At 39.2% G+C, this 25,119-nt stretch overlaps 1 protein-coding gene and 1 pseudogene across 7 annotated transcripts in view; one reads left to right on the top strand and one right to left on the bottom strand.

Annotated features, from left to right (window-relative positions):
- Positions 1 to 25,119, bottom strand: part of DCUN1D4 (defective in cullin neddylation 1 domain containing 4) — a 116,273-nt gene that overhangs the window by 41,088 nt on the left and 50,066 nt on the right. For all 7 annotated transcript variants that reach the window (XM_072620733.1, XM_072620734.1, XM_072620735.1 and 4 more), the window contains 2 exons: positions 22,846 to 22,937; positions 17,753 to 17,823 (listed from right to left, as the gene is read on the bottom strand). In XM_072620733.1, the coding sequence (XP_072476834.1) occupies positions 17,753 to 17,823; positions 22,846 to 22,937 (163 nt within the window). The remainder of the gene's footprint in view (positions 1 to 17,752; positions 17,824 to 22,845; positions 22,938 to 25,119) is intronic.
- On the top strand, positions 1,025 to 2,100 carry LOC140511584 (small ribosomal subunit protein mS22 pseudogene; annotated as a pseudogene).

Below are 25,119 nucleotides of genomic sequence, written 5' to 3'. Positions count from 1 at the left end.
CTGATAGGAAAACCTATCTCATAATACAGGAGAGTGGGGGACAGGGGCACAAGCAGGATGGGAGGGAGGATAGAGGGGAGGGCATGGGGAGGAGAATGCAATCCGAGGTCGACACTCATGGGGAGGGAAAGGACCATAAGAAAATAGAAGTAACGGGGGACAGGACAGGATGGAGGGAAATATAGTTAGTCCTATACAACACAACTAGTATGGAAATCATTTGCAAAACTAAACAGATATGGCCTATATTGAACTGCCTGTCTTCCAAGGGGAAGGGGTGGAGAGGGAGGGAGCTAAAGAAGTTGGAACTCAAAGTGTTAGGACCAAATGTAATGTTCTTACCACTGGGTAACAAGAAATACAGGTTAAGGGGTCAAGAAAGCTATCCGGCCCTACAGGACAAAAGAGAAGAAGGAGACAAGGGCAGGGAGGGAGGATAGAGGAGAGAGCAGATAGGTCACAGGGGCAATTAGAAAACTTGGGTCTGGGGGGGAAGGGGGAAAAAAGGGGAGAAAATTTGTAACCCAAAATTGTGTGAAAATAAATGTTGAAAGTTAATAAAAAAAATAAATAAACAAGTGAATCAATGGAACAGATTAGATAAGGAAGAATAAGAAATAGCAGAACTCAATAATCCACTGTTCAACAAATCCTAACTGCTTTCCAAAACAGTGATACTAATTCACAATTCTAACAAAAATGCACTAGTGTGCCTATCTTCCCACAATCTTGCCAACATTAATTACTGATGATTATTTGCATCTTTTCCATTATAATAAAGAAAAAGCATGGAAAGGCTTACATGAACTGACACAGGTAAGTAGAACCTAGAAAAGAATCTACACAATGACCACAATAATGTAATTGCAAAAAACCATAAAACAATCAAAAGTAAATGCTGCAAAATTGTAAAGAACAAGGACGGTTCTAAAGAAGAGACATAAAAAGCCAACCCTCTCCCCTATCCCATCCAACTCTTTAAAGAAATGGTGGGCATTCGCTGCAGGGGCAGGTGGCTAGAAGAATGATGGTGGCCTTCAGGGTGCCAGCTTCCCTTTGGCTATGCCAAGTGGCATCCTGGTGCACAGGGCTTCTGGGGATCAGACCCCACCCACCCAACCTCGGCTCCCGCTCTCACTGGAGGCCTGCAGGAAAAGGATGTCTTATTGTCAGGTGGGCTCTGAGGCTAACTCATGTTGCCTGGAGACAAAGAAACCAGAATTCACAGATGAAGAAGTTTAAAGTACACTCCCCAAAATGACTGGTTTGGATTTACACAAGGTTTTTAAATGCATTAAGCAACACCTTAAGCCACTACCACATAAGTGAATGACAGAAGCACAACTGGAAGACTCCACGAGAGGCTACTGAGGCAGCTAAAGAAGGGTTAAAAACGCCTCCTGTGCTGAAAGCATGAGAGCCAACAAATGAGGTATATTGGCAGACAATAAAATCCTTGAAGAAACAGATACTTCCAAGTACGTGGCAAGTACTGATTTAACATTAAGTATTCTGCATTGTGAGTGTTTCATTGTTGTCAGGGAACCAAATGGTATTCTATGCAAAGCTTCCTGGGAAGAACAAGACAGAATGATATAGGTCTTTTTCCCAAAAGAAGGTCTTAAGATTTTTCCACCAGTAATGTTGTAGGAAGAAAATCTTCCAACTTTGTTCAGGCAGCACAAACATATCCTCAATCTCTGTGTTGTGCAGTTTGAGCCAGATTCAGCTGATTATATTAAAATTCACTACCAGACATATGAAGATATAGAAAATCATGGTAAACATGACCTTTCCCATTCTACATGACACTTTGGTGGAATGGTGTGGTATCTGGTAAATAAGAAAAAGATTGATGATGATGATGCCACAAGTTTGGTAGTTCTGTATCACATGCTAGATCCACATGGACACTCAGCTAAGCAGGCTAAAGAACAAGGAGCTGAGGGCTAAGACTTATTAATTAAGGTCTCTGCAAAAACAGAAGCACAACAGGGAAGATATATAGAGTTGACTTTACAGGTTTATCAAGAAGCATTAAGTAGTCATTCTGCAGCTTCCTGAACAAAGTACTTAAATAAATTATCTTTTTATTTAAAAAAAAAAAAGAAATGGGGGTAGTTTCATGAGTGTGGAACACTGCAAATATTTTTAATGTTTTTCAATCACAGGGAAGCAGTGCTTGATTCAAGCCCCAGAAGTCACCACATCCTTAGCCATACTTGTCCCAGGTCAGGAGCTGAGGTGGGAAGGGTAACCCTTGTGCTGGAGATAACAAAATAAAATGACTAATGTACAGCTGATACGCAAGATAAGGGTAAATAAGAGAGTAAGAAAGCACTTAGTTGCTCCTGAAGGATTTAAATCACCTAACCCACATGACTTACACTCTCGGGTACTGATGGAATTCATAGATAGATTAATGAGTCAACATCAGTGATATCTGAAAGAACACAGCAAGCAGAAGAAATACTAGGAGACTGTACAAGGGCAAATACTGTTTTGACTTTTAAAAAAGGCAATAACCAAACCAAAGATGAGTGAGCTTGATTCTGAGTCTCCAGAAAACTCTAAAACTGGTCATTAAAAAAATGTTTGGTGAACACCTATGGAAGCAGTGATGACAGAGAGCCAGCAGAGCTTCATCAAGATCAGGCCATATCAGATTATTTCCATTTTTGACAAGATTTTTAAACTAATAAATGAGAGAAATACTATGAATATAGGTTACCTAGATTTTAGCAAACCTTATAATAAAGTTATCTCTTAACTATGTTTATGGAGAAATATGAATTAGACAAAAAGGAAATTACATATCAACATTTGGATATTTGAACTAGGAGTAGGAGCCAAGAAGGCAGAGTGAAGGCAGGGACTCGCCACAGCCCTCCCCTAAACACCACCAAATACCTTTAAAAATGATTCTAAACAAATTCTAGAGCAACAGAACCCACAAAAAGACAAACTGAAACAAATCTCCAGCCTAAAACAACCTGGAAGTTTGACAGTAAAGAAAGGTCTGTTGCCACAGACTCAGAGTGGAGTGCAGTCCAGCACGGAACATGCCAGCACAAACCAGGTCCCAGCAAACCCAGAGCAGGCCTTAGGGGACTGAATCACTGGCAGGTGTGGCAGTTTTCAGACTTCTTAACCCACAAATGCCACAGGCAACTTAGAAGGTTGGTAGGAAAAGGCTGTGAGACCTGGGCGAGAGGAGCACAGTCTAGTCCCAGCCCTAGCAAACTGGAAGCAGGCCTTCAAAGTGACTGAAGCAGAGGTGGTGGCAACCCAGCCACAGCAGCACAGAGAGCAGCTGCTTCTAGAGCTTTTGGCCTGCAGACAGTAAGGCAATGGAACAAATGGTTAGAAGGATGTTATAGGGATCTCTCTGCTAGCACTAAGGCAGGATTCTGTGGCTTTCCCCATACTTGGATCTGCAATGCACTCCTGGGTAGCAGTCCTGGGGCAAGGAGGAGCATTGGCACAGCAGAGCTTGTGGCAACAATAGAGAGGGCACCCTCCTCACAGTTCCAGGGCAGAAAAGAGTGCTTGTGGTCACTCAATGATGAGAGAACAGGACAGGAGAGGAGTAAACACCTATCCTTAAAATCATCTCACCGTGGAAGAACTGAAAACTTACAGGTATCTAGACATATCTCTGAAAACAGCTAACAAAACCCCCAAAGCTTGGGACAATATACCACCCCCTACTGGAAGAGTTAAGCAATAGGTAACAAAACACTAACAAAAGTCAAATAATAGGTTAGGAAAGTGAGCAAACAATGGAAAAAACTGAGATCACAGAATCTTACTTTGGTGACAAGGAAGATCAAAACATACACGCAGAAGAAGACAAAGTCAAAGCTCCTATATCCAAAGCCTTCAAGAAAAAGATGAATTGGTCTCAGGCCATGTAAGATTTGAAAATCAAGAAAGAGAAGTAGAGGAAAAATGGGGAAGATAAATGAGAATGATGCGAGAAAATCATGAAAAAATGAGTTAACAGCTTTGCTAAAGACGACTCAAAAAAATACTAAAGAAAATAACACCTTAAAAAATAGACTAACATAAATGGCAAAAGAGGTCCAAAAAGCCAATGAGGAGAAGAACGCCTTAAAAAGCTGAACTGGCCGAATGGAAAGGGAGGTTCAAAAGCTCACTTAAGAAAATAGTTCCTTAAAAATCAGAATGGAGCTAATGGAAGCTAAGGACTATATGAGAAATCAAGAAATCATCAAACAAAACCAAAAGAATGAAAAAATAGAAGACAATGTCAAATATCTCACTGGAAAAACAACTGACCTGGAAAACAGATTCAAGAGAGATAACTTAAAAGTTACTGGATTACCTGAAGGCCATGATCAAAAAATGAGCCTAGAGATCATCTTTCAACAAATTATCAAGGAAAACTGCCCTGATATTCTAGAACCAGAAGATAAAATAGAAATTGAAAAAAATCCACCGATCACCTCCTAAAAGAGATCCCAAAATGAAAACTCCCAGGAATATTATAGTCAAATTCCAGAGTTCCCAGGTCAAGGAGAAAATATTGCAAGCAGCCAGAAAGAAACAATTCAAGTATTATGGAAACAAAATCAGGATAACACAAGATCTAGCAGCTTCTACATTACGGGATTGGAGGGCTTGGAAAATGATATGCCAGAGGTCAAAGAAGCTAGGATAACAACCAAGAATCATCTACCCAGAAAAACTGAATATAATCCATGAGGGGGAAAATCTGACATTTAATGATATAGAGGAATTTAATGCATTCTTGAGAAAAAATGAAAGCTAGATAGAAAAAATGATTTTCAAATACAAGACTCAAGAGGAGCACAAAAAGGAAAGTAGGAAAGAGAAATCATACAGGACTATTAAAGTTGAACTGTTTAAATTCCTACATGGAAAGATGATATTTGTAATACGTGAAATCTTTCTCATTATTAGGGTGGTTGGAGGGAATATATATTGACAAAGGGCACAGAGTAAGTTGAAATAAGAAGAGATGATAGCTACAAATTAAAATTAAGGGGTGAGAGGAATGTACTGGGAGAAGGAGAAAGGGAGAAGTGGAAGGGGGTAAAATTATCTCACATAAAAGGCAAGAAAATACTTTTATAGGAGGGGAAGAGGGGGGAAGTGAAAGAAAATGAGTGAACCTTATTCTCATCATAATTAGCTTAAGGAGTGAATAACATACACAATACATTGGATACGGAAATCTATCTTACCCTACAGGAAAGTAGGGGGAAGTGAATAAAACAGGGGGATGATGGAAGGGAGGGCAGATTAGGGGAGAAGGTAATCAGAAGCAACTTTTGAGGAAGGACAGGGTGAAAGGAAAAAATAGAATAAATGGGGAAGCAGCACAGGATGGAGAGAAATACAGTTAGTCTTTCACAACATGACTATTATGGAAGTGTTTTACATGACAACACATGTATATCAAACTGCTTACCTTCTCAATGAGGGTGTGTGGGGAAGGAGGAAACGTGAATTTGGAACTCAAAGTTTTAAAAAACAAATGTTAAAAACTGTTTTTACATGCAACAGGAAAATAAGATACATAGGCAATGGGGTATAGAAATCTCTCTCACCTTACAGGAAAAGAGAAGGGAAAGGGGATGGTGGGGAAGGTGATAAGACAGGAGGGAAGACCAGAAGCAAAATACTTTTGAAGAGTGACAGGGTAAAAGGAGAGAGAGAACATAGGGGAATAGGATAGAGGGAAATACAGTTAGCAAGTTTCTGTGATAAATATCTTATTTCTCTAACATATAGAAAACGGTGTCAAATTAATAAAAATAAGAGCCATCAATAAATGATCAAAAGATATAATCAGTTTCAGATGAAATAATTAAAGCTATCTACAGCCATATGAAAAAATATTCTAAGTCACTATCGATTGGAGAAATGCAAGTTAAAACAATTCTGAGGCACTACCTCATACTTATTAGATTAGATAATAGGACAGAAAAGGTAAATGACAAATGTTGGAGGAGGTGTGGGAAAAATGAGACGTTAATGTATTGTTGTCAGGGTTGTGAATTGATTAAACTATTCTATAGAGCTATTTGGAACTATGCCCAAAGGGCTGTAAAATCTTGCTATCCTTTGAGATAACAATACCACTACTATATCTGTATCCCAAGAGAAATAAGAAAAAAAAAAAGGAAAAGGCCCTACATGTAATATTTATAGCAGCTCTTTTCGGGGGTTAAAGAATTGGAAATTGAAGGGATGCCCATCAATTGGGGAATGGCTGAATAAGTTGTGGTATATGAATGTAATAGAATACTAATGTGCTATAAGAAATGATGAACAGGTGGATTTCAGGAAAACCTGGAAAGACTTATATGAACTGAAGCTGAGTGAAATAAAGAGAACATTTTACATAATAACAGCCACAGGGTGCAAGGACTGTTTTTTGATAGACTTAGCCCTTCACAGCAATGCAACGACCTAAAACATTCCCAAAGGACTCTTGATGCAAAATGCCATCCACATCCAGAGAAAGAACTGTGGAATTGAAATGCAGAATGAAGCAGACTATTTTCTCTTGTGCTATGTTTTGTTTTCTCATGGTTTCTCCCATTTGTTTTATTTCTTCTATGCAACATGACTAATGTTAAAATGTGTTTAATAAGAATATATGTGTAGAAACCATATAAGACTGCATGCCATCTCGGGAAGGGAGGAGGGAAAGAAGGGAAGAAAAAACTAAAACTTACAAAAGTGATTGTTAGAAACTGAAAATAAATTAATTAAATAAAAAAAGGAAAAAATATAGCAGCTCTTTTCCAGGGTTAAAGAATTGGAAATTGGATGTCCACCAATTAGGGAATGGCTGAATGAGTTGTGGTATGTAATTGTGATGGGATACTATTGTTCTATAAGAAATGATGAGTACAATATGCTCTCAGAAAAGCCTAGAAAGACTTACATGGGTCGATGCAAAGTGAAACGTATTGGGTACAAAGAAAGAACGGTATTGTAGGATGATCAGCTGTGAATGACTCAGCTATTTTCAGCAGTACAATGAACCATGTCAACTCTGAAGGACTTAGGATGAAAAATGCTATCTATCCCTAGAAACGAACTGATGGTGTCTGAATACAGACTGAAGCAACTTTTTGGTTTTTTCATTTTCTTTATTTTTCTTGGTTTTCTTTTTGTCTATGTTTTCTTTCACAACAAGACTATTATGCATATGTTTTACATGAGTACGCATATATAACTCAGATGGAATTGCTTGCCTTCTCAATCTGGAGGGATGGAGAGGGAAGAAGGGAGAGAATTTGGACCTCAGAGTTCTAAAAACAAATGCTAGAAATTGTTCTTACATGTAACTGGGGAAAAATTAAATACTATATAAATACAAAAAAGAAAATAAGACTCAGGGAAGACATAAAAAATGAACATCAAGTATTTAAAGAGCTGTCACATGGAAAAAGGATTGGATTTGTTTTACTGAGCCCCAAAGGGCAGAACCAAGAACCAAAGATGCCAATTCAGGCCTAAAGTCAAGAAAAACTCCCTAACATTTAGGGTTGTACAGGAGTGGAATGGGGAAGTTGAAAAAGGTGTTTATGGGTTTCCTCTCCATCCTCAAAGAGATCTTAAAAGAGAGGGTGTTCCACTACTTCTCAGATATGTCATAATAGGGATGCTCTTCATGAATAGGTTGGATTAGATGGGTGCTGGGATCCCTTCCAGATCTGAAAAATTCTGGAACTATCACAGTACATATTGTACACTACAGTGTTGTATACAATGCATACTATATACACTGCCAAACAAGATTTCTGTGTTAGGTATTTTTGCTTAATTATTTTTCTTTCCCATAAGGGAGGATTTGATGGAGAAATGGATAATGGCTGTACCATGAAAACAAAAGGCATCAATAAAATGTTGTTGTTGAAAGAACAGAATATGGTTAAATGAAGGTTGAGAACTGAAGAGCTTAATTAGACACAGTAACCTCCTGGTTTCAAAAACAATTTGGGGGGTGGAGGGAACAACGCAGTTACCCTTACTTTAACTAAGTTTATACCTAATTTTCTAAGTACCAGAATTCACAAGGCTTGAGGAAATATGGCTGTCATATTTTCCAAAATTGAAAGAACCTGAAACCAAGAACTGAGAAGATGCTAACAGGGTAGAAAACTGGGAAGTGGGTTGGCATTTCCACACTAAAAAAATGCATTAATTTTAGAAGAAAAAAATATATGCATATATATATATATATTTTTTTTCCTATCAGGGAGAGGTAGAAAAAAAGATTCAGAAATAGAATGTACTTTGGATCATTTACTCCACTCCCCTTGATTAACAGATGAGAAACTGAAGTAACACCAAAGAGAAGCGACCTAGGTGTTCCGAGAAGCAGCATGATACAAAGGAAGGAGAAGCATATTTTATGGTGTCAGTAAGATCTGCCTTCAAATCCTAACCCTCCAAAGTGCATTTTCTTGAATACAGGTGACTGAAAAATGATTTGAGTTTTGAGGGGATGGACAGGTTTTGATTTTGTTGGGTTTTTTTTTTAATTTAACATTTATTATTATTTAAGAAACATTTTAAAGCAACTAATATATTCAAAGCATTATTTTAAGCAATGTAGTTACAGAGATAGATAGATAGATAGATAGATAGATAGATAGATAGATAGATAGACAGACAGACAGACAGACAGACAGACAGACAGACAGATGATAGATAGATAAAACATAGTTGGATTCTGGTTTCTAATTCTTCTATTTGTTTCCATTTTCTGAGTTAGTTCATCCCATTCAAAAGCATTACTAACTTTGTATTTCCCTTCATCCTATTTTCTATGTTTATTCTTTTCTTTCTTTTTAATTTGCTCTTCCTCTACAATCTGTTTTGCCTCTGACCACTGCCTTCTTTTGTTTGCTCTACATTTTACTATTGCCTTTTTTTCCTTATCCCCTTCCCCTCCTACTTCTCTTTTCGGTAACACAGATTTCTATTCTCAATTGAGTATGTAGATAAATTTGCCTTCTTGTTGGCAAGTGATTTTGATGTGAAGTTCAAGCATTGTACATCCCCCGCCCCAAGCATTTTCCCCTACATTGTAAAAACTTCATTTTGTGCCTCTTTTTATATGAGATTGTAGTTTATGGATGCTCAGAGAAGAATAGTACCTTTGGCGTGAGGGCTTGCTGAGCCCTTTTCAGGACTGTTTTCTACCTTTGGTATCTATCTGCTACCAAATTCTCACTTGTGGCTCCAAGAAGCTGCAACATGTGCAGTGGTCATAGTCCAGTAAAATGTTTTGATAGATGGGCTAAACCAGGTCAAGGTTAACTGACAGACTTCAAACCCATCAGTGAGTTAGGGAGGTGTCTAATTCAAGCAAGTGAAGACTTCTCTGAGAAGGTATGAATAATTTGTTCCAATGGGCCATGAAGGCAGGAGAAACAGGCACTGTGGAGCACTTAGAGGCTGATTAGACATCAAAGATTCCAAGGTCGCCCACTGTATCATAAGGCATCCTAGTCATCTTGACTTTCATCTTGCCATGGGACTTCGATGACTCTGGAAGAGGGAATGAGGCTGATGACTTTAAGCAACTCTATCTTATTTAAATCCTTTCAAATGTGACCCAAAAGACATCATCCAGACCATTTTACCATTTTCCCTGCCTCAAAGGCCTGTGACAGTGGGTAAGTGATGAAATATGAGGTGCAGATTGTTTGAGAACTGTAGATAAAACCCTGCACACAGGTGACATAGGGTCATCTTCTCATTGGAATGAATCAACGGTGGGATTCAGCAACCCCGTTGGTATCTGAGCAGCCTTTCTGAAGGACAATATTGCTCACCTCCTGGTGCCAAGAGGGGGAGTAGAAAAGGTATCTTAAAAATTATGTTTCACCTAACCTAACTGTGGCCTGCTTACTGCTGCAAGACAGGGAGGTTATCCAGCACGCACGAGCACGCACACACTTTTGCAAAGATGATTTCACCCATCATCAGTGCATGGAATGTCTGCACAGTTATGGACAACATGAAGTCCAGTAGACCTGAAAGATGAACAGTTCTTGCTGCAAGAGAACTCAGCAGATAGGGTATTCAAATAGCAGGCCTGAGGGAAACAAGGCTGGCAAGGAAACTTACTGAAGTCAGAGCAGGATACACAATTTTATGGAGTGGCCACAGTGATGGGGAGCACTGTGAAACTCGCATGGGTTTCTTAATCAAAATTAATCTAGTCAAAAAGCTTGTGTGTAAGGGGCCCAGAGGGTCCCAGGGGGTGCAAGTCAGAGGCAAAGCCTGTTCCCGTGGGAACGGTGCTGATGCGCACCCTGGCAGAAGCTCTGTGTGACCCTGGAACCTGATGTTCCTGCAGATACCAATGTCCTGTACAGTAAAGTTACAAGTGAGCCTGGGAACCCAGGAACTAGCTGCAGGAACAAGATAAGCTTTCTTCCTTACTGCGGGTGTAAGGATGTGGAACAGTCACGAGATGGTGAAGTAATGGGATGAGCTCAGCATGTATGTGATTGGTGGATCAGCCTTTATAAACCCTAACCCTCAGCTGAATAAGGGGTTGTTGTTGCCTGGATCATCTTGTCTCCAGTCTCCTTCCTTCAGGGCCCACAGAGTAGAAGCCTGTGGGTCAGGGGGATCCAGGGGTTCGGGCTCTGACCCCGAACAATTGGCGCCCGAACAGGGACTGGAAGGGAAACCGAGGTCCCCCTGCAAGGCGTGGGCTCGGAATCGCACGAGAGTGATGCCACCTGCATGCTCCAGTCAGTGCCCCGGTGGTTCTGTGGAGCTTGGGAGAGACGTGCACTCGGCTGACTGGGACAAGAAGAAGAAAGTTACAGACTGTGAGTAACCCTGCTTATAGATAAAACAGGTAGAGAGCTTAGTCCAGAGAGATTATATCCAAAGCTACAGAAAAAACGAACAGGAACTTATACAGATGGCAGAATGGCTATGACAGGATTGCCCAGAACTGCAGGAGTGGAAGAGATGATGCAAAGGTGTGAAGATGTAGGTTCGGTAACATTCGCAGCTCATGTGAAGGAACAGGTAAAGAGACAGTATAGAACTGAAGCTGCCAGCATGAGACAAGGACAGAAATGTTATAGCTGTGGAAAAACAGGTCATGTTAAACAAGACTGTAGGAGCAGGCCAGGAGTGAGGCCTAAAACACCATGCCCAAAGCGTAGAAGAAAGGGTCATTGGCCCTCAGAATGCCGAGGAGCCCTGCCACAACAATACTCTGGCCCAGGACCTGAAGGAGGGACAAACCTGACAGCATGGAGAGCCAAGCCCAACAAGGAGACTCAACGCCTCAGACAGTGGTACCGAGTGGCCACAGTGAAAGAAAGAAAGCCACATACCTAGGTTGTACATAGTGTCTGTGTCTGTGTTCTGTCTTTCTGTAATTTGTGTGCATGTGTTTGTGTGTTAATACCGCCGATGCCCTTGTGCTGGTTGGAATGCAGTTATCTCTTTTCCTCCCCCTCTGTTTCTCTCTCTCTGATGGCTGCAGCATCAGGGAAGAGAATGGGAGAGAGAAAGAGAGGAACTCCTCTTGTTTAGTTTCTGTGACTGCTAAAGTCAGTTCAGGTCAGGTCAGAAACATGTACCAAGAAACAATGTATGTACAGTTTTAGTAGGGGCTGCTATCTAAGCCCACTAGAATAACTTGGGTAGTACCTTGAAAAGTTGTTGGTAAAATTCTCTCTCTCTTTCTACCTTTTAACCCTGGCCAGGTTGTGAAGGTGGGGAGACAGACCAGAAATTGGGGAACTTTTTCCCCTCATCCTATGGAGGCAACCTAACTAGTGTTTTACTCATCTCATGTCTCACCAAAAAGAGAAAAAGTTTCTTTGCTGTAATTGTTTTAAGTGTATGATGTCGCTTCTCATTGGATAATTCAGACAGGGCAGATTCACAAAGTTTTGGGGACTGGGGTAAGCACAGGGACCACAGGCCCCCCATAGTTGGGGGGAAGGACCAAACGCCCGTAAGCGAGTAAGGTGAGCCCCGCTGGGAGCGGGAAGAAGTCGCTGTTCATCAGCGCAGAGATCCCCGCTGACCGCGGGAAGAAGTCGCTGCCAGGCAGCGCAGAGATCCCCGCTAACCGCGGGAAGAAGTCGCTGGACAGCCAGCGCGAGTCCCTCACTGCGGGCAGTGGGGAGACGGGGGAGCCCCGCTGGGAGCGGGAAGAAGACGCTGTTAGACAGCGCAGTGAGCCCCGCGCGCGCAGCGGGAAGAAGTCGCCGTCAGCCGGCGCAGAGATCCCCACGCGCGTAGTGGGAAGAAGTCGCTGATTCACAGCGCAGAGAGAGCCTCGCAGGATGCGGGAAGAAGTCGCTGGGTAGCAGCGCCTCGCAGTTAAACGGGAACCATGGGTCAGGGGTATAGTGTCCCACTGATCAAGCCTGAGGAGAAGGCAGTGCTTGCTAGTCACTTATGAGTGTATATTGGAAATGTAAATAACGGTACCTACAGTTCACTGTTTGGGTTACTATTGTGTTTCTCAATTGTAATAACACCGTCTTGTATTGTACAGTTAGTGATCATGGTATTCCAGAAATTGTGTTACAAAAGGCAATTTAACTCTGAATTTTCAAGTTATGTTATTGTAAACTTTACCTGTCCTGTACCCTTGTCTTATAGTGCTGTGATTGCCCTTTAGAGAAACCAGGTATTTTCCCCCTTGACTGTTACAGAAGTTACAGCTAAAATAATTTGTGTATCATTTTTGAAAGTTGTAAGAGTGTTACCTACGTTTTGAAGTTGCTGTTGTAATGCTAAACCTAAAATTGTTAATTGATTACTGTGTATAGAAAGAAAAGAATGGAGTAAAAATTTTATTTAGACTGGTTCTGCCCATTCAGAACAGTCCTCCTATATGTTTGGGGTTTGGCAAGCATGGGATCCATGCCAATTCCTTTTATTTTGTAAAACTGCCAAGGCCTCTTTCATGTGGACAAGGTCATCAGTCCCAAGAAAGATATTTGTTTAGCTTATATAGTGACTGCTCAACAGTTGTAAGAGATAGAAAAGATTTTTAATAATTGACTTTTACATCAGGACAAGTTTTAAATTTGAGAAGGAAGGATTGTAAATGAAATCCCATATGTATGTGAGCCCTGTTAATCTTCATTGCTTATTGCAACTCCATGAGTATAGAAAGAACTGTGTCTGGTTCTGAGCTGTGAGCAGTGAAACTTGCTGTTTAAGGTAAAGGCATTTGGGACTATAGCTAGTTTCATTTTACGTTTGAGTTTGAATTTGGGTATCGTTGCTTGCATTAAATCAGTATCTGAGAGAATTGCCACAAGTTACTCAGAAGGACTGTGATCCTGCACTGTTAACAGGTGAAGTTTGTATCTGGATAGGAAACACCGAGGGGACAATTCTAGACTCACTCTAGGATGGGATCCTCCTGGTCAGTTTTTCCCTTGTGTCCTGGAAAAAGGAATGTTTCTCACCTGACTATTCCTGAGTCTGGCTATGGAATAGATACTGCATGGTTTGGAGTATTGCACTGTTACCCAATTCGAACAGAGTCAGGGATGTTTTACCCTGTCTTAGTTGGTATGCCACATGTCCCTGCTTTTCCTTCTATAGCAAATTTCTCTGCATATAGCAAGTGACCAGCAACATATGTGAGCCCTTTTGTACTGGGAACACCAATATTAGTTTTATCGGAACACTGATATTATTTTACCTGAACTTGGTATGATCAAACATTTCTGTACATTCCTTTCACCCTAAGATGTCCTCATTGTGTAGAAGCATTTTAAAAGAAGTACCATTTTTCTGTACTCAGTCTTATACTGTTACCAACACGAAATTCCCCTGCGCCTTTTCCCTGGGCATTCTGTGATGATTACGGCTTTGGTTCATTTGAGGAATGTTACTTTCGCTTTCCCTATCATTGTAAACGGTTTTGTCTTCAAGTGACACTGTTGTAAAGGCACCGGACGGATTTCTGGAAGATGTGCTGCAGCAGAAAAGATCTTGCTATTTTGACACGCAAAGGTTGAAATCCATGTGTGCATGTATTCTCCACTTCGTTTCTACGAGTTTTCTTCCAGCATGGACATAAACAAGCCTGTGCAACATTGCTGGACGTCTCTTCAGTTGTGCAGTTCGAGTTAGGGGTCTCTTTTGTGTATGGCCCTACAGCTCTGGTAGTGACGCTATGCCTTGTGCTCTATCCTGTCTGTGGTAGGAAGATTGTGGAAGGTAAAGCAGTCTGGATGGTGGGTTCAACAGCTTTGGATGCATAACAGGTTTGATTGACACTAGGGAAAGCAGACGGGAAGGTGGGGTGTATGGGGTCATCAAGGTCCTTCATATCCCCCGATCGTTGCTCCAGGTACTTTTGTGCCAGTTTCAGGGGGTTTAAGCATGTAGGGACAGTGTGGGGACGTGTGTTCAGGAGACAGCAGAATGATGTAACTACCATTTTTAACCCCTTCTGGTCGATTTTGGCCTTTGCTTGCTTCACCTCCTTGCCAGCTTTGTCTCCTCCAGGTTTCGTGTCTTCCACTTTAGAGATAACGGTTCTGGCTCTATGTGACTTACTGTCTGTGGCTCGTTACCCTCTGGACTGCTGTGACCTCTCCACTATCGGGACCTTGTGTGCCTGGGACGGCTCTCCGTCCCCTCTCATCAGGATGCCAGCTGCAGACGCTGAGACCTTCGTCCCTTACGCCGTAGATCTGGGTTCTTCTCTTTATCAAAAAACAAAAAGGGGGAGTGACGTGGGCCCTCAGTTTGGCCGTAGTGGGCCCTCAGTTTGGCCATATGTACTTGGGCCCTAAGACTGAATTCGCATTGTATACAGTTGAACGTATGTCCTTGGACCCTAATACTGAAATCACTTTTTCCAAATATGTTTCTCTCTAGCCCCTAAATACTATCTCAGGCAGTTTCTCCCTCAAGGACACAGTCTGCCCCAGCAGCAGCCATTATCTCCCTTCCTCCTGTAGTAGTCAGCTGAACCTATAGAATTCATGTGCCAGTTACGTATTACTGTTCACTGACCAGTCATGTGTATCCTAGACTCAGTTGTATTTATATTGTCACTCAGATGTCAGATGTATTTATATTGTTACTCAGACGTACATATTGTTATTTTGATTGGAACAGGATCCTCACTTATTAGGTCACCACTCCTTCAAGACCAGACACACCACCATGAGGTATTAAGGATGATATGTATTGTACTTTATCTCGATGTATCAATTCTCTATCAGACCCCTTTGCTATGATTATACAGCAACCCACATATGCTATGTTCCCTGCTAAGGTAAATCATACTTGGTATCAAACTCAAGAGTATACATTCTCTGTAGAAAGAGATGGTGCAACATCTGGCTGTTAGATGTGACAAAAACTATGTATTAGCTGTGTTGTGATTGCTTGTTTCTTTACATCTGCTATGGCCTTAGGCCTGCTAATTAGCTATATGTACTATATGTAGGAGGGTTAGCAAGAATGTGGGCAGAGGATTCGAGCTCCGATATACGAATGTGCAGAGCAGTATAATAGTAGTGATTGTGATGGGACAGATACCAGACTTCACCTGTATAGAACTACGGACTTGGATCAAAACTGTGGCTCCCCTGGAATTGCTTGTATGGTACCTCAGAGCTGCAAAAACAAAAAGGGGGAGTTGTAAGGGGCCCAGAGGGTCCCAGGGGGTGCAAGTCAGAGGCAAAGCCTGTTCCCGTGGGAACGGTGCTGATGCGCACCCTGGCAGAAGCTCTGTGTGACCCTGGAACCTGATGTTCCTGCAGATACCAATGTCCTGTACAGTAAAGTTACAAGTGAGCCTGGGAACCCAGGAACTAGCTGCAGGAACAAGATAAGCTTTCTTCCTTACTGCGGGTGTAAGGATGTGGAACAGTCACGAGATGGTGAAGTAATGGGATGAGCTCAGCATGTATGTGATTGGTGGATCAGCCTTTATAAACCCTAACCCTCAGCTGAATAAGGGGTTGTTGTTGCCTGGATCATCTTGTCTCCAGTCTCCTTCCTTCAGGGCCCACAGAGTAGAAGCCTGTGGGTCAGGGGGATCCAGGGGTTCGGGCTCTGACCCCGAACACTTGTGTACCTCCAAAAAGGAGTGACAGGATCATGACAATGTAACTGCCTCTTACAGAAAAGTGCTGCACCACCATCATCAGTGTACGTGTTCTCACCATGAGAAACCATGGTGAGGTCAAAGAAAAATTTGATGAAGACCTAGAGCCCCTCAACATCAGTGTGCCTAGAGAGAACAAGCTTGGAATACAGAGGGGGCATGTCTTTCAGACATGGCAGGGAGTCTTTGAGAGGAATGGTCTCTGGAACAGCAGCAGCAGTGGCCACTTACTACTGATGAATTGTGCATCTCATGACCTTCTCATCACCCTCATGGTCTTCCATTTATTAAACTTGCTTTGTTTAATAGTACTTTCATTTGAACATAATGCAACATATTTAGAAGAAGAAAAAATATTCCAACTTGTCCTCCAAAGGCTACTGTTGAAAATAAAATAACAATGAATATGAAATTACCTCCTACCGAGATGCTTAAACCCTTAAGGTCTCCTGAACTTTACATCAAAGACAGACAGATTTTTAGATTAAATTCAAATGGATATGCGTCGAAGTGTGGTGGAGTTCATGAAACCATCTTGTCTAAAGTTTTGAAGATGGTTATCAAAAGTCCAAGACTAATTCTTCCATTAAAAGCACAGAAGTTATCTCACTCTTACTATCATTTTTAAGCACCTAAACTAGTTACCACATCCAGCAACATAAGTTTTTGTAATAATGAAATATTCAAGAAGATATAAAATAGGAAACGGTGAATGATACTTCTAAAATCTGTTGTAACTTGAATATCATACAGAATACAAAGCAAGTAGTACTAGATACAGACCAAGCTAAACTTGAAACATGTGCTTCCTGATAGATTATCTTGAAGAAATTTAACTAACGCTATTAATTTTTGGTCACTGCTAAGTGAAGAAGAGTACAACAGGTTCTACAAGAAAAAGATAAACATATCAAGGACAAAAGCAGAAAGAGCAGTCACTGGTCAGAAGACCTGCTATTTCACTACTTAGTAATCTAACTCAAATCATCCTCTCTCCAGGCCTCAGTTTCCTCATCTACAAAATGAGAAGTTTGCACTAGGTAACAGTTAATGTTTCATTTTCCAAGTCGAAATGCAAGACTAGCGGGGTGGTTTTTTTTTTTCTTCCAACAATATGGGCAATTCAGAATTGCAAAAAATAAAAAAGCAAAAAATAAAAAAAATCATCAAGACTTACATCCTGTATAGATATACACTGTGTACACCTATGAAGAAATTTCCTATTACACTAAAACTGAATTACGATAGAAGAGAGTTTATAAGAGAAAAGTTCTCCTCTGGAATATGAGGCGGGAGGGGAAGTATAGATTAAGAATATAAAACAATGTGATATGAAATCAAACAAGGATCCTATAGCTATTTCTATTTGAAAGGTCAACGTCCAAAGCTTCAAGGGTTATTGGTTTTAAAATTCATCACAAATCAAAAAATTAAGAATTCCTAAAGCATGAACATTTGAAGCATGAATAAAAAGTCTTTCCTACTCAATGCCCCTCCAGATTTTCTAGGAGTCTCTCCTAAATGATATAAATCTCAGCTAAATGATATAAATCAGATTGTTCACTGCTAAAGCTTTCATAAATATTTTAAAAAGCTTCAACTTACATTTTCCGGTTCTACTCCAATGTCTTCACAAAATTTCTCCATGCCTTCAGGACCTACAACATCATCAGCTCCTATAATAAAAAGCAATTTTTACATTAACCTTCAAATTAAATTCAACTATATGTACTCGATTTCTTTAAAGTCTCATATTACAAAGATGCCTATTAGACAAGAAAATTTCACTTTTTTTAAACTATAAATTGTTTCTAGCAGTAATAATGAATCAATTTTCACAGTATAAACAGAGAGAAATACTCTAAAATTTATACTATCCTATCTTCAAGGCCCAAGTTTCTTCTTAAATATTTAAAGACACTTACCTCAATGGTTTTCAAGTACTGAACATAAGGCACATATAAAGCTGAAGCTGCCTACATTCTATCTATAATTAGCAGTACTTAATTTTAAAGTTTATTTTAAAATCTAAAGCTCCAAATTTCCCTCTTTCTGCATTAATTTTATATATAGCAGCATTTTGATGAGTTTCACGGCATAGCCAGCAAAGAATATGTCACATGAAGAATAAAAAGGCGGGCTTTCAAATTTTTTTTCTAAGTATCAAAAAAAATTACATGTCCATGAAGGGCTACAATTAAAATCTCTTAGATCTATTACATTTTATTGATTGGTTTAATAAATGTGACTTTAGTAATTATGAGATTAGTAAGATCTAATCACTGATATAAAGGAGTTTAACTATTAAAGATATGTGGTTATAAAAACAAGTTTTTACCCACATTCTACTGAAGATACTTTTTTTTTTTTTTGCTAGCCAACAGTAATGCACCAAAGGAGCAGAAGAAAGTATAATATGGTCAAACGAAACGAGTACTGGCCTAGGAGTCACGAATGGTGGCATCTAACCCTAGCTCTGCCAGCAACTGGCTGTGTCCACCTTGGGAAAGACATTGTCTCTTGGAGATCAAGCTTTAAGATTTTTGAGCTCCACAATGGTGAGATTAGGTCATCTTAAACAGTCCAACCACAAATGAACAAGTGACGAAAGCAATGCTTTAAATCAACCGCAAGTAACATTCACTACAAGCAACCTAATAAAACTGTATGTCTAGAATACAGTGAGCTCTAACGTCACATGCAAACTTGTCATCACACTGATTCTGTCTACATTTAAGAAACATAAAGTATATCACTCAAATTCCATTTATAGTGATTTTCTTTAGAATTGTCATTTGCTATCCAAAACTATGATCTCACTATAATTTCTCCTTCAATTGCTGATATCTGTGTGCATTTGTAGAATTAACACAGGTAATGTGCTTGGCAAACTGTTTTAAAGCAATATAGAAATGCTATTATTAGTACTACTGTTAGTTGCCTGCTTTAAACAAAAATGACCATAAAGTATTGTCACAAATTTTCAAAATACCAACCAAATAAAAGTATTCTGCCTGCAAATTTTACAGAGGGCTGAAGCTTATTTCTTTAGGTCCTAAAGTTTAAGATAACAAAAACTTTTAAAACTTTTGTGAATGAAACTTAATTTCCTTTTTAAATAGAACTGGAAAAAATTTAACCTTATCTTTTTGACACAGAGGAACAGTACTTTAAGTTTACAACGTTTTTGTTCCCATAAGTCCTTCAAGGTATATAATACAACTATCCATCCACATTTCAAAGACAAGGAAACTGAGGCTAAGAAATTAAATTATGTAACCAGAGAAGTATTTTTGAAATCTATGGTTCTTTTCAATTTAGCATCTTATCTCAGCAGAACAATTCTGTTACTCAACTGTAAAATAATGAAAATTCAAGGGGTCTCGTGAACTGGGTAAGGGTATTTGCCCCATCCTAAGTGGCTCCAAATATCTAAGCTTTTTCAGTTATCGTGTTTCCTTTTTTTTATATTTTTATATCGGTTCCCTCACCATTAAGCATCACTCTCCATTCGGTCAGTGTGACAACTACTAACAGCTCCTCTTTTCTGCTAATACACTGCTCTGCATTATGGTCTGGCACAATTACAATGTAACAGCACTTTAGAACTGTATCTGAATGAAAGCTAAATGTGCTTTACTATTTACTATTAAGTACATAAGTTTCAGTGAAATTAATTACATTATGGTCTATCTTCCCACAAGGCCCAAAAGCCATCTCCAATAAACTCCAAGTAGATAACCACCTCTACCTCCACTCAACTCTCATGCTGCCTACTTTCTAATTCTCAACTAATAATATTCTGTTTTGTATTATAGTTACTTGTATATATACTTCATTTTCCCACATTAGACTATACACTCTTTGATGGCAAGAACTGTGTCTTATTTATCAGCTAAAGCAACGTCTGCCATGCACTCAACACAACAGGCACTTCAAAATGCTTGTTAATGGAAAACCAGGGTCCAAAAAGCATCTTCTATTTTAGCTGCCTAAAGGCCATTTTCCATCTAATTTCTGACTCTTGGCCAATTTCTTTTTGGGGTTTTTTTTGGTGAAGCAATTGGGATTGGAATTAAGTGACTTCTCCATGGTTACTCAGCTAGTAAGTATCAAATGTTAAGAGCTCACATTTGAACTCAGGTCCTCCTGATTCTAGGGCTGGTGCTCTATCTACTGTGCCACCCACCTGCCCCCTTGGGCCATGTTCTGAAGAGGTTGAGTTTTCTAAATAAATGAAAGACTACTTTATACAATCATAGTGAAGCTAGAAGAACCTTAGAAATCATCTATTCCAATTCCTTTATTTTATACATAAGGATATAAAATTAATTTTTTTGATTCCAATTCTCTAAAACATATTTGTGAACACATTTGTGAAACAGGTCATGTAAACACATTAGCTGAACTAATTTTTGCTTGTACATAATACTAGGGAAGAACTTTCTGTCCTTTCTTTTAAAGGCATATTTAGCTGCCTAAAAACCACCTGTTCAAAAGCTAGGTGATAACATGAAGAAGGAAAGGATGTCTTTTTTACCTGTCTTTTGTAGATATAATGAATAGGAAGTTAGTATTATTTTACCTGTCCTACTAAATTCCGAACAAAAGTGAAATAAATATACAATATGTACTATTACTCCAAAAGAAAAGAAAAGAATTATCAAGGGAGGAATTTTCAGATTAGCAGATTTTATCCTTATGCAATCACTGATTAATTCATTTTTCTCAAATAGTTAGCTTGTAAAATGTCAAACTGCACAAACTACAAAATTATTTCTACCAAAAGTAAACAATTTTAGTAATGAATTAGATTAGAGCACTCTAAACCTGGCAGTACCAAGTTATTATTGGTAAAAATAAAAATCCAAAATGCCAATTTCTTGATGACTTCGGAACAATAAATCACAGACACTGCTAATATACTGCAAAGGGCAATGAACTTCGAGTCAGAAGGCTTATGTTCAAACTTCAGGTCTGGCCTTGGGTTTAAATTGCATAATTCTAGATTTCAGTTTCTCCATCTATAAAATTAAAGCGGGTTGAACTAGATGGCCTCTACACTCCCTTCCAACTTTAACTCGATGATCCTAGGATACTATCACCAAATCAAAGTCTTAGAGCAATGGCCACTGTCATTTATATAACGCTTTAAAGTTTGCACAGCATTTTACACATCTCTTCTTTGAGGCTGACAACAATCTTATAAAGTTCTGCAGGTATCATCACTCCCATTTTACAAATGAGGGAAACTTGGGTTCCAAAGTTGAATGACTTGCCTATGGTCAAGTAGATAGAGCAGATGGGATTTGAACCCAGATTTTTCTAACTCCCAGCCTAGCATTCTATCCATTATGCAATGAATGTTTCCTCAGCAAATAAGAGAATTCATCTGGGAGAAGAAAGTCAACCAAAGTTTTTTAAATTTAAATTTATAAACTTTATCCACCTTTTAACCACAAACAAATAAAATGAAGATACTTCACTAAGAATTCTTCCCCCAAACCCACAACAAACAGCAATTAAAACAAACAGTCCAAAAAAGTAGTCAATTTCAAAATAACAACAGCTGAAGAGGGTTTAAAGGCTTTACATTCAGTAAGGTCTTAATAAGAAATATTAGGTGGAATCTGATTACTCAACAAACCATCTACAGAAAGCTACAGTTTAAGAGAAGAATCTTTCAAAAGTTAATTTCTGGTTTATCTGCCTCCCAGACATGACTATGAAGAACTGATTTCCCAGAAGAGAAAAAGAAAATAAAGTATATGAATGAATTTTAGAGTATTTATTAAAAGTGCTTACTGCATGCTAAGCACTGTGCTCAGCATTGGTGATACAAAAAGAAAAAGTAAAACAGAATCTGTTCTCAAGAAGCTCATCCCTCTAATTGGAGAAGAAAATATATAAGAAGAAAGTTCAGCTACAAAATGGAAGGAATACCCAGGGGTCCTTGGGTTAGGTCAGTAGGTCAGATGGCACTACCGAGAATAACTTAATACCGTAGCTTAATTTTTATTAATAAAACCAACATATTTTCTTGCCACTAAAAAGAAAGCAAGAGAATTAATTTTACCCAGTTACCTTCCTAACGAAATATGAGCGTGACAAGAGAAAATAAAACATTTTTGGGTCCTAAAAAATAAAAAGGGTAAGAATTTGATAAATACTTTGGTTTAGTAAAGTATTTCATGCTAAAATTTGAGCAAAAGCATTAACTTTTTGTTTCAATGTGTGAATATGTTGTCTAACTAGATACATTTTACTGTTACTTTTCTATAATTTTCTGTAAAGCTCAAAAATACATGCTAAAACAATTTAAAACAAAGAAACTTCTGCCAATAATATTACAGAATATAATATTTTCTTCTTCATAAAAAAATAAAGAATATCACTGTACTCCTTATGGTTCAAAGCTACAATGTTTAACTTTATATAACTTAAGTCAAATAATCTTTAATATCTGCATTCAAAAAATAGTATTCCTAGTGGTCAAAAGTCTTTCTCCCCAAATATATTTCATCCTTTCACTTCCCTCCTAATATTTAAATTCTTGAGCTTGGTTGCTGGCTATAAATACAAAATTCACTAATGTGTTTGAAATGTACCTTAAAAACACACAAAAAATTTTCAACCACTTATTATCATAAGACTTTTTAAAGTGACTGCATTTCAGTGAGTCAAAAAAGATTACCTACCTGCATATTCATAGAACCACTCTAAGCATCTCTTACTTGAAAACGTTTCTTCTTCAGTTTTTATTCTAGTTGAATCATATTTTCTATACATGCTAAAAATTAAAAAAAAAAAACAACAGGTTATTGAAACTAAAAAAATTTATATCCTTGGAGAGGTCATGAAAAAGCAGTGGCTTTACCCAAGCTAACCATTTACTCATAAGCTTTTAAGGAGGACTCTGGGATGCCTCACCATTCATACCAACTTCTATTAGATATTCAACATATCTACTAGCCCCAGAGTTAAATTATAAGACTTTTTATGGTAAATATCTATTAGTCTGGGTAGGAAACAAACTGAGAAATATACTGACAGTGTTGACTCTAGAGATTTTTTCAAATTCTCCACTGTGTGTTCGTCCTTCATTGCCAAAGAAGACCATGCCATCAGAGAAATAATGACATGACTTGCACTTGACTTTTGTTTTGAGGAAGGGAGGGCTGTGTAGATCACCATTCTCACAGGTCACCAGCCTCACTTCTCCTCCACATTCATCTGAATCCAGCGACCAGATATTCATCAGGATGGCTGGAGATGACCCAGGATGAGGCAATTGGGGTTAAGTGACTTGCCCAAGGTCACACAGCTAGTGAGTGTTAAGTGTCTCAGGTGAGATTTGAACTCAGGTCCTCCTGACTCCTGTACTGGTGCTCTATCCACTGCACCACCTAGCTACCCCACATGTACGTATGTACATATGACAGGAAGAAAAGGAAACGAATAAACATTTCTATAGTGCCCATCATAAGCCTTTACACATATTATCTCATAACAACAACCCTGAGAGGTAGGTACTAAAATTCTCCATTAACATAATATGAAGTGTCCATCTTCAAAGTTAAGCTGGATGCAGAGCACTGACTAAAAATAACAAAAAACTAACATTTATATGGCACTTTATGGTTTGCAAAGCACTTTACACATACGATTTCATTTGATCTTCACAAAAAACCTAGTGAAATAGGTAATATTATTACTATTATTATTATAATAACTTTACAGATGAGGAAACTGAGGCTTGAAGAACTTAGTGACTTGTATAGTGTCACACAGATAGCAAGTTACTGAGGTAGGATTGAACTCAGAAATTCCTGATGCCATACCCAGCAACTTTATGCATTGTGCCACCTACTTGCCACAGTAGGCAGGTGGTATTAAAAAGTCTTTGAACTTTCAAAAACAAAAAACTGAGGCAAGGAAAAAGGAAGTCTTAGACAAGAGAGAGATTAAAGCACTAACCACACTTTGTAGGGACCATCCAGTCGTTGGTGAATTAGCACTTATGAATCATCTGCTGTATTCCAGGCACTGTGCTAAGCACTGGGGTGACAAAGGTAAAAAAAACTAACAGTCCCTGCTCTATAAGAGCTCACAGTCTAACAACATGAACACAACTAAAGACAAACATGGCATACAGTGGATAAATTGGGAGTCATCTCAGAGGGAAGGCACTAGCAGTAAAGCAGTATCAGGAAAGGCTTTTTGCAGAAGATGGGACTTTAGCTGAAACTTGGAGGGAAGCTGGGAGGAAGGCAGACATGAGGAGGGAGAGGGGCCCAGGCATGGGGGACAGCCAGTGGCAATGCCCAAAATCAGCAGATGAAGTGTCCAGTGCAAGCAACAGCAAGGAGGTCAGTGTTACTGGACTGAAGTCTGTGGAGGGGAACAAAGTGTAAGAAGACAGGAAAGGGAGGAAGGGTCCAGGTTATGAAGGACTTTAAAAAGTCAAACAGAAGATTTTGTTTGATCCTGGAGGTAATGGAAAATCAACTGAAGTTGACTGAATAGGGGGTTGGCATGGTCCAACCTGTGCTTCAGGAAGATCAACCTGAAGGCTGAGTAGAGGGTGAATTAGAACAGGGAAAGACTTGAGGCAGGCAGACAACTTCAATAGTCTAGTTGTGTGGTGATGAGGACCTCAGGATGGTGGTGGTGTCAGAAGACAGAATGGGGTATATACAAGAGATGTTATGATCACGGAAATGATAGGACTTGTCCACTGATTAGATATGGGGGTGAGAAAATGAGGATCTGAAGGTGACACCTCGTTTGGAAGCACAGACGACTAGGAGGATGGTGGTACTCTCAATAGTAAACAGGAACTTAGAAAGAGGAAAAGGTTTGGGAGTTCAAGTCAAGATGTCTAAATACAATCAGAGACATAAGACTAGAGGTTGGGGGTGAGGCTAGGACTCGACAAGTAGATCTGACAGTCAACTACACAGAAATGATCA

The sequence above is a fragment of the Notamacropus eugenii genome, chromosome 6 (assembly GCF_028372415.1).
Source record: "Notamacropus eugenii isolate mMacEug1 chromosome 6, mMacEug1.pri_v2, whole genome shotgun sequence".
Lineage (NCBI taxonomy): Eukaryota > Metazoa > Chordata > Mammalia > Diprotodontia > Macropodidae > Notamacropus > Notamacropus eugenii.
Note: the sequence above shows the minus strand (reverse complement) of the source record. Positions and strands in the feature narration are given on the sequence as shown.